The sequence below is a fragment of the Mustelus asterias genome, chromosome 27, assembly GCF_964213995.1.
Source record: "Mustelus asterias chromosome 27, sMusAst1.hap1.1, whole genome shotgun sequence".
NCBI lineage: Eukaryota > Metazoa > Chordata > Chondrichthyes > Carcharhiniformes > Triakidae > Mustelus > Mustelus asterias.
Window position 1 is genome coordinate 23,580,602 of NC_135827.1, and position 9,875 is coordinate 23,590,476.

Here is a 9,875-nt window from a genome sequence, read left to right on the forward strand (position 1 = left end):
GAGAGAATGAATGTGAAAAAGAGAGAGGGAGATGGTCATGGATCCCAGAATCAAGCTCAATGGTTGAGAGAGAATGAATGAGGAAGCGAGAGATGGTGATGGGTTGCGACATTAGGCTCAATGGTTGAGTGCGAATCACAGAATCCCCACAGTGCAGAAGGAGGCCATTCGGCCCATCCAGTCTGCACCAACCACAATCCCACCCAGGCCCTATCCCCACAACCCCATGCATTTACCCTAGCTAGTCCCCCTGACACTAAGGGGCAATTTAGCTTGGCCAATCCACCTACCCTAACCTAAGAATGAATGAGAAAGAGAGATGGAGATGGATCCCAGCATGAAGCTCAATGGTTCATAGAAACCCTACAGTGCAGAAGGAGGCCATTCGGCCCATCGAGTCTGCACCGACCACAATCCCACCCAGGCCCTACCCCCACATATTTACCCGCTAATCCCTCTAACCTACACATCTCAGGGGCAATTTTAACCTAGCCAATCAACCTAACCCGCACATCTTTGGACTGTGGGAGGAAACCGGAGCACCCGGAGGAAACCCACGCAAACACGAGGAGAATGTGCAAACTCCACACAGACAGTGACCCGAGCCAGGAATTGAACCCAGGACCCTGGAGCTGTGAAGCAGCAGTGCTAACCACTGTGCTACCGTGGTTGAGAGAGATTGAATGAGAAGAGGGAGGGGGAGATGGTGAAGGGTCAATGGTTGAGAGAGAATGAAAAAAAGAGAAATGGTGGTGGGTTGCAGCATTAAGTTCAATGGTTGAGAGAATGAATGATAAGAGAGAAAGAGGGAGATGGTGATGGGTTGCAGCATTAAGCTCAATGGTTGAGAGACACTGAATGAGGAGAGAGAGGGGGAGATGGTGATGGGTCAATGGTTGAGAGAGGAGACTGAACCCAAGGCGGGGCTGGAAGAATGTCTTAGGGGTGGGTGGCGGGGGGGGAGTGCGGAGTGAGACCGATAGACAAGGAGGGAGGGGATGAGGAAGGGGGAACTACTTGCGGAGTGTGCCAGCTCGGCGGGCGGATACGGCGTGGATTAAAGGAGGGCGGAGTGATTAGGTCTAGGCAGAAGCGGCTCGCGAGCAGCGCGCGTGGGGATTGTCGTCTGCTCCGGCAAGCAGCAGCAGCAGCGAGAAGCAGCGAGAGACAGAGCGAGAGCGGACAGCAGCAGCTATTTACCCCTCCTCAAGCACCAACAATGTTACAAACCAGGATTTTCCTAAGCGGGCTACTCTTTATTTGCACCACAGGTATGATTTACAAATCCAACTCCCCCCTTCCTCTCCAGCAAGTCCCCTTGGAAAACATTTTTTTAAAAAATTGCTATAAGTGCTTATTCCTTGCAAAAGCGAAGAGTGAACAATATTGCATTCTAATTTTCTGCAGTGCTATCCTTTTTGTTTCTATTCTTGTGCTTGATTATTTGTCTTTGCATAGAATTTGGATTGTCTTTGAGTGTCTGGCTAGTGTTTCTGCTGGTTTTTAATGCAGGGCAGTGATTTCTTTGTCTTCTTAGTGGGTCTTCAGTAAAGGTAAAATATCTGAGTGCAATGAATTCCTTGCTGGTGTGAAACCTGTCCACATCTTCATAAAATAGATGACATTTTTCTCCAGTAACTGTAGTCTATCTATTCCGAGAAGAATCTGCGAAATCTTATTATTCCTCCTCTTTTTTATGTGGGGGGACATTATTATTAATTACAGATTTTTTTTGTAGCTTGAAGAAAAATTGAACTGGTCTTGAGTCAGGAAATAACAGTGAGATGGAGAGCTGGTCTGAATTTTCTTCCAGTAGGAGGTGCTGAATGAACTAGCCTGTGGTTGATAATGGGATTCTTTTTTTCTCCCTTTGCATCTTTTCATATGATTGTATCCATTTTTGATGTCACTTGAACAAGGGTTTCAAGAATGATCCCCCCCCCATTTCTCTACTGGGTTTGCAAAATTTGCAACAAACCACCCCCACCCCGTCTCTTTTTTTTGCTGATACAAACTCCTGTTTATTTGTGGGAGCTGGGACAATAGGCTCGTCTGCGTTGCTTCCTTCAGTGTGACATGTTTGGAGAAAATAAAGGCTTTAGATTTGGAGAAAATAAGCAAAGGAGGGGGGGAGATATTTGATGGGTGATTCTTTCACTGGCTGATCAAGGGGGGGGCGGGGAAACTGTTCCTATTTCACCCTTGGGCGGGAAACCGTTATCTTTTTTATTCGCTCTATCTTTGTGATCACCTCTTTTTTTTCCCGTCTCTTATGAAAAGGGAGGAGGGGGGGGGGTTACAATCGATCGCACTGGTGCGTTGTTGGGTTTTATTTTTAGAGATCACGGTTTAATTGGTCTTGGAAGAGGTCTGCGTTGTGTGGTGTGTATTTTTTTTGGAAAGGTAACTAACTGGGTTGGAAATGGGACCCTGGTGTGGGTCCCACTAGGTGACGTAAGTGCGAATTAAATAAGGTAAAACAAATAATTTTCTGATCCCTGGAGAGGGGGGGGGGTGGATTTGGAGAGACAATGCAAAGTGTTGATTTGCAATTTTTTAATGCTGTGTTTTGTGGCCACCTCTTTTTTTTCCTTGAAGGAACATTTTTTTTCTCCCAGTCCCCTGTCCTACTGTCTTCACCACTTTCTCTCTCCACCGTTTCCTGGAGAGTGACACACATAGGATTTAAAGATTAATACAGAGGCGCCGAGTCGCTGGGTGACTGCTGCTATCCGCCGCTCGCAGAGAGAAAGAGGTGGATCGAATCTTGGCCAAATCACCGCCTAGCCGCCCCCCCCCCCCCCGACTCCCCCAGAGGCTTATAAACACCAGAGCCAAACAAAATAAATAATTAGATTCGAAGGAAGCTCGTTTCCAAATCTCCTTTTCTGGATTGCATCCAAATTTCTTTTCCCCTGTACAATACCAGAAATAATAGCCGGGCGGTTGTAAGGAGTAATGTAGCATCTTCTGTTGAAAGAAAACATTTTTTTCCCATTGACCAGAGGACGCCAATTTATTGCCACTTCCCCCCTTGGTTTGATAATGCAATTACCCAAAATGTTTGAAAAGCTCCCGACAGTTTCTGCTTTGAATGCCGGAGTCCTTTGTTGTTTTACAGACTGGGGGTTCTGTGTTTGCAGACACGAGTCCCAGTGGAGTTTGAAAGGGGCGTTCGGAGATATTTAAATAGAAGACAAAAAAAGTCACCGAAACGCGAGAGATGCAGAATTCTCAATCTCCACAATCCGATCGGGTTTATTAATTTTTGTTGTTGTTGGGGTGGGTGGGGTCCTCAGGCTGACATCTTCAGTCAAATTCTTTTAAAATATTTTACAAAAAAATCTTCAATAATGGAGAAGGGGCGACAGGCAAATTATAACCCCGCTCCCGCATGTAGATGTCATGTAATGATCGCCCCCCTTCGCCGCGAATGTGATGCAAACATTCGCTTTGATAAATTATCTCAGTAACACGGCGATATCCGAAGACTTCGCGCACTCCCCATCACAGCAACCAAGAGCTGCTCTCCATCTCTCATCCCTCTGTCCCTCCTGCCTCCCCACTGCCATCCCACCCTCTGCACCCACGCCCCCCTGTGCCCTCCCCGCAGCCCCCTCTGCCCTCCCCGCCCCCTTCTGTCTCCTGCCCCCGCCCCCCTTCTGCCCCTCTGCCCCCCACCCACCCCTGCCCCCTTCTGCCGCCCCACCCACTGTTGCCACCACGCCCCCTTCTGGTGCCCTCCGCCCCCCTTTCTACTCCCGCCCCCCCTTCTGCCCCCCCGCTGCCCCCACCCCCCCTTCTGCCCCCCACTGCCCCCACCCCCCCTTCTGCCCCCCACACCCCTTCTGCCCCCCGCCCCCTCCTTCTGCCCCCCGCTCACCCCTTCTGCCCCCGGCCCCCCACTTCTGCCCCCCGCTCCCCTCTTCTGCCCCTCCTGCTCCCCTCTTCTGCCCCCCTGCCCCCCCCCTTCTGGCCCCCCTGACCCCCCACCCCACTTCTGCCCCCCACCCCCCTTCTGCCCCCCCACCCCCCTTCTGCCCCCACTCTCCCTCCTGCCCCCTCCCTGCCCCTCTTCTGCCCTCACCCTCCCCTCTCCTGCCCCCTCCCTCCCCTCTCCTGCCCCCTCCCTCCCCTCTCCTGCCCCCTACCTCCCCTCTCCTGCCCCCTCCCTCCCCTCTCCTGCCCTCACCCTCCCCTCCCCTGCCCCCTCCCTCCCCTCTCCTGCCCCCTCCCTCCCCTCTCCTGCCCCCTCCCTCCCCTCTCCTGCCCCTTCCCTCCCCTCTCCTGCCCCCTCACTCCTCCTCTCCCGGCCCCTCCCACCTCTTCCCCTGGCCCCACACTCCCCCTCCCCTGGCTCCCTATCCCCTGGCCCCCCATCCTCCGCCCCCTTTCCTTTCCCAACCCCCCTCCCCTGGGCCCTCCCGCCCCATCCTCTGGCCCCTCCCACCTCTTCCCCAGGCTCCTCCCACCCAAACCCCTGGCCCCTCCCACCCCCTCCCTGACACCTCCCGCCCCCTGCCTGGCCGCTCCCCCTGGCCCCTCCCTCTCCTATCCCTGGTCCCTCCCTCCCCTATCCCAGGCCCCACCCCCCCTATCCCTGGCCCCTCCCCTATCGCTGGCCCCTCCCCCTCCCCTGGCTCCTCCCCTGGCCCCTCCTCCACCCCGGCCCCTCCATGCCCTATCCCTGGCCCCTCCCCCCCTATCCCTGGCCCCTCCCCCTATCGCTGGCCCCTCCCCTATCCCCTGGCCACTCCCTCCTCCTCCCCTGGCCCCTCCCTCCCGCTCCCCTGGCCCCTCCCGTCCCTCCCCGCGGCCCCTCCCATCCCTCCCCTTGGCCCCTTCCGTCCCTCCCAGCGGCCCCTCACTCCCCACCGACCCCTCCCTCCCCCTGGCCCCATCCTCCCCCTCCCTTGCCCGTCCCTCCCCCTCCCTGGTCCGTCCCTCCCCCTCCCTGGTCCCTCCCTCCCCCTTCTGCCCCCACCCTGGCCCATCCCTCCCCCTGCCTGGCTCATCCCTCCCCCTCCCCTGGCTCATCCCTCCCCTGGCCCCTCCCTCCCCCTCCCTGCCCCTGGCCCCTCCCTCCTCCTCCCCCCCCCTCCCCTGGCCCCTCCCTCCCCTGGCCCCTCCCTCCCCTGGCCCCTCCCTCCCCCTCCCCTGGCCACTCCCTCCCCCTCCCCTGGCCCCTCCCTCCCCTGGCCCCTCCCTCCCCCTCCCCTGGCCCCTCCCTCCCCCTCCCCTGGCCCCTCCCTCCCCCTCCCCTGGCCCCTCCCTCCCCCTCCCCTGGCCCCTCCCTCCACCTCCCCTGGCCCCTCCCTCCCCCTCCCCTGGCCCCTCCCTCTCCCTCCCCTGGCCCCTCCCTCTCCCTCCCCTGGCCCCTCCCTCCCCCTCCCCTGGCCCCTCCCTCCCCCTCCCCTGGCCCCTCCTTCCCCCTCCCGGCCCCTCCCTCCCACTCCTCGGCCCCTCCCTCCCACTCCTCGGCCCCTCCCTCCCATTTCCCCCGGCCCCTCCCTCCCATTTCCCCTGGCCCCTCCCTCCCATTTCCCCGGCCCCTCCCTCCCATTTCCCCGGCCCCTCCCTCCCATTTCCCCGGCCCCTCCCTCCCTCACATTTCCCCTGGCCCCTCCCTCACATTTCCCCTGGCCCCTCCCTCCCATTTCCCCTGGCCCCTCCCTCCCATTTCCCCTGGCCCCTCCCTCCCATTTCCCCGACCCCTCCCTCCCACCTCCCCGGCCCCTCGCTCCCATCTCCCCTGGCCCCTCCCTCCCATCTCCCCTGGCCCCTCCCTCCCATCTCCCCTGGCCCCTCCCTCCCATCTCCCCTGGCCCCTCCCTCCCATCTCCCCTGGCCCCTCCCTCCCATCTCCCCTGGCCCCTCCCTCCCATCTCCCCTGGCCACTCCCTCCCATCTCCCCTGGCCCCTCCCTCCCATCTCCCCTGGCCCCTCCCTCCCATCTCCCCTGGCCCCTCCCTCCCATCTCCCCTGGCCCCTCCCTCCCATCTCCCCTGGCCCCTCCCTCCCATCTCCCCTGGCCCCTCCCTCCCATCTCCCCTGGCCCCTCCCCCCCACCTCCCCTGGCCCCTCCCCCCCACCTCCCCTGGCCCCTCCCTCCCATCTCCCCTGGCCCCTCCCTCCCATCTCCCCTGGCCCCTCCCACCCATCTCCCCTGGCCCGTCCCCCTCCCCCTCCCCTGGCCCCACCCTCACCTGGCCCCACCCTCCCCTGTCCGCACGCAGCCCCTCCCCTGGCGCCTCCCTCCCATCTCCCCTGGCGCCTCCCTCCCATCTCCCCTGGCCCCTCCCTCCCATCTCCCCGTGCCCCTCCCTCCCATCTCCCCTGGCCCCTCCCTCCCAACTCCCCTGGCCCCTCCCTCCCATCTCCCCTGGCCCCTCCCTCCCATCTCCCCTGGCCCCTCCCTCCCATCTCCCCTGGCCCCTCCCTCCCATCTCCCCTGGCCCCTCCCTCCCATCTCCCCTGGCCCCTCCCTCCCATCTCCCCTGGCCCCTCCCTCCCATCTCCCCTGGCCCCTCCCTCCCATCTCCCCTGGCCCCTCCCTCCCATCTCCCTGGCCCCTCCCTCCCATCTCCCCTGGCCCCTCCCTCCCATCTCCCCTGGCCCCTCCCTCCCATCTCCCCTGGCCCCTCCCTCCCATCTCCCCTGGCCCCTCCCTCCCATCTCCCCTGGCCCCTCCCTCGCATTTCCCCGGCCCCTCCCTCCCTCCCTCACATTTCCCCTGGCCCCTCCCTCACATTTCCCCTGGCCCCTCCCTCCCATTTCCCCTGGCCCCTCCCTCCCATTTCCCCTGGCCCCTCCCTCCCATCTCCCCTGGCCCCTCCCTCCCATCTCCCCTGGCCCCTCCCTCCCATCTCCCCTGGCCCCTCCCTCCCATCTCCCCTGGCCCCTCCCCTCCCATCGCCCCTGGCCCCTCCCTCCCATCTCCCCTGGCCCCTCCCTCCCATCTCCCCTGGCCCCTCCCTCCCATCTCCCCTGGCCCCCTCCCTCCCATCTCCCCTGGCCCCTCCCTCCCATCTCCCCTGGCCCCTCCCTCCCATCTCCCCTGGCCCCTCCCTCCCATCTCCCCTGGCCCCTCCCTCCCATCTCCCCTGGCCCCTCCCTCCCATCTCCCCTGGCCCCTCCCTCCCATCTCCCCTGGCCCCTCCCTCCCATCTCCCCTGGCCCCTCCCTCCCATCTCCCCTGGCCCCTCCCTCCCATCTCCCCTGGCCCCTCCCTCCCATCTCCCCTGGCCCCTCCTCCCATCTCCCCTGGCCCCTCCTCCCATCTCCCCTGGCCCCTCCCTCCCATCTCCCCTGGCCCCTCCCTCCCATCTCCCCTGGCCCCTCCCTCCCATCTCCCTGGCCCCTCCTTCCCATCTCCCCTGGCCCCTCCCTCCCATCTCCCCTGGCCCCTCCCTCCCATCTCCCCGGCCCCTCCCTCCCATCTCCCCTGGCCCCTCCCTCCCATCTCCCCTGGCCCCTCCCTCCCATCTCCCCTGGCCCCTCCCTCCCATCTCCCCTGGCCCCTCCCTCCCATCTCCCCTGGCCCCTCCCTCCCATCTCCCCTGGCCCCTCCCTCCCATCTCCCCTGGCCCCTCCCTCCCATCTCCCCTGGCCCTCCCTCCCATCTCCCCTGGCCCCTCCCTCCCATCTCCCCTGGCCCCTCCCTCCCATCTCCCCTGGCCCCTCCCTCCCATCTCCCCTGGCCCCTCCCTCCCATCTCCCCGGCCCCTCCCTCCCATCTCCCCTGGCCCCTCCCTCCCATCTCTCCTGGCCCCTCCTCCCATCTGCCCTGGCCCCTAACCCTCCAATGGCCCCTCCCACCCCTGGCCCCTCCCACCCCCTCCCCTGGCTCCACCTTCCCCCTCCCCTGGCCCCTCCCTCCCCCTCCACTGGCCCCTCACTCGCTCACTCCCACCCCTGGCACTTCCCGGCCCTCCTTCCCCCTGCCCTGGCTCCTCCTTCCCCCTGCCCTGGCCCCTCCTTCCCCCTGCCCTGGCCCCTCCTTCCCCCTGCCCTGGCCCCTCCTTCCCCCTGCCCTGGCCACTCCTTCCCCCTGCCCTGGCCCCTCCTTCCCCCTGCCCTGGCCCTCCTTCCCCCTGCCCTGGCCCCTCCTTCCCCCTGCCCTGGCCCCTCCTTCCCCCTGCCTGGCCCCTCCTTCCCCCTGCCCTGGCCCCTCCTTCCCCCTGCCCTGGCCCCTCCTTCCCCTGCCTGGCCCTCCTTCCCCCCTGCCCTGGCCCCTCCTTCCCCCTGCCCCTGGCCCCTCCTCCTTCCCCCTGCCCTGGCCCCACCTTCCCCCTGCCCTGGCCCCTCCTTCCCCCTCCCCTGCCCCCTACTTCGCCCGCCCCTGGCCCCACCTTCCCACACCCCAGGGCCCTCCCTCCCCCTCCTCCAGCCCCACCCTCCCCCGGCCCCACCCTCCCCAGGCCCCACCCTCCCCCGGCCCCACCCTCCCCCACCCCGGCCCCACCCTCCCCCTCCCCTCGTGCCACCCTCCCCTCCCTCGGCCCCATCCTCCCCCGGCCTCCCCCTCCCCTGACCCCACCCTCCCCCTCCCCTGGCCCCATCCTGCCCCTCCCCCGGCCTCCCCCGGCCCCACCCTCCCCCTCCCCCAGCCCCACCCTCACCCTCCCCTGGCCCCACCCCCACCCTCCCCCAGCGCCGCCCTCCCCTGGCCCCACCCCCACCCTCCCCCAGCGCCGCCCTCCCCCGGCCCCACCCTCCCCCTCCCCCAGCCCCACCCTCCCCCTCCCCCAGCCCCACCCTCCCCCTCCCCCTCCCCCTGTCCCACCCTCACCCTCCCCTGGCCGCACCCTCACACTCCCCCGGCACCACCCTCACCCTCCCCTGGCCCCACCCTCATCCTCCCCTGGCCCCACCCTCACACACCCACGGCCCATCCCTCACCCTCCTCCGGCCCCTCCCTCACCCTCCCCCGGCCCCTCCCTCACCCTCCCCCGGCCCCTCCCTCACCCTCCCACTCCCCTACCCCTCCCTCACCCCGGCCCCTCCCTCACCCTCCCCCGGCCCCTCCCTCACCCTCACCAGGCCCCTCCCTCACCCGGCCCCTCCCTCACCCAGCCCATCCCTCACCCTCCCCCGGCCCCTCCCTCACACTCCCCCGGCCCCTCCCTCACCTCCCCCTGCCCCTCCCTCACCCTCCCCCGGCCCCTCCCACACCCTGCTCCCCTCCCTCACCCTCCCCCGGCCCCTCCCTCACACTGCACACCTCCCTCACCCTCCCCCGGCCCCCCTCCCTCACCCTCCCCCGGCCCCTCCCTCACCCTCCCCCGGCCCCTCCCTCACCCTCCCCGGCCCCTCCCTCCCCCGGCTCCTCGCTCCACCGCCCCCTCCCTCACCCTCCCCCGGCCCCTCCCTCACCCTCCCCCGGCTCCTCGCTCCACCGCCCCCTCCCTCACCCTCCCCCGGCCCCTCCCTCACCCTTCCCCGGCCGTTCCCTCCCCAGGCCCTTCCCTCCCCAGGCCCCTCCTCCCCAGGCCGCATCCTCACACTCCCCTGGCCCCTCCCTCCTTCTCCCCTGATCCTTCCCTCCCCCTCCCCTGGTCCCTCCCTACCCCTCCCCTGCCCCTTCCCTCCCCCTCCCCTGCCCCTTCCCTCCCCCTCCCCAGCCCCTTCCCTCCCCCTCCCCCTCTCCTGGCACCTCCCTCCCTCCCCCTCTCCTGGCACCTCCCACCCTCCCCCTCCGCTTGCACCTCCCTCACTCACCCTCCCCTGTCCCCTCTTACCCCCTCCCCTGTCCCCTCTTACCCCCTCCCCTGGCTCCTCTCTCCACCTCTTCTGACCCCTAGCTCCCCTCCCCTGACCCCTCGCTCCCCCTCCCCTGGCCCCTCCCTACCCCTCCCTCCCCCGGCCCCTCCCTC

The 9,875-nt window shown here is 65.1% G+C and overlaps 1 protein-coding gene across 10 annotated transcripts in view; it reads left to right on the top strand.

Moving 5' to 3' along the window:
- Positions 1–1,069: 1,069 nt before the first annotated feature.
- LOC144479872 (neural cell adhesion molecule 1-like) overlaps positions 1,070–9,875 on the top strand; it is a 525,390-nt gene continuing 516,584 nt past the window's right edge. For 6 of the 10 annotated variants that reach the window (XM_078198891.1, XM_078198893.1, XM_078198899.1 and 3 more), the window contains exon 1: positions 1,139–1,271. In XM_078198891.1, the coding sequence (XP_078055017.1) occupies positions 1,220–1,271 (52 nt within the window). In that variant the 5' untranslated portion in view covers positions 1,139–1,219. Of the gene's footprint in view, positions 1,272–9,875 lie in introns of all 10 variants that reach the window. The other 4 variants (XM_078198898.1, XM_078198900.1, XM_078198895.1 and 1 more) reach the window with 1 other exon arrangement.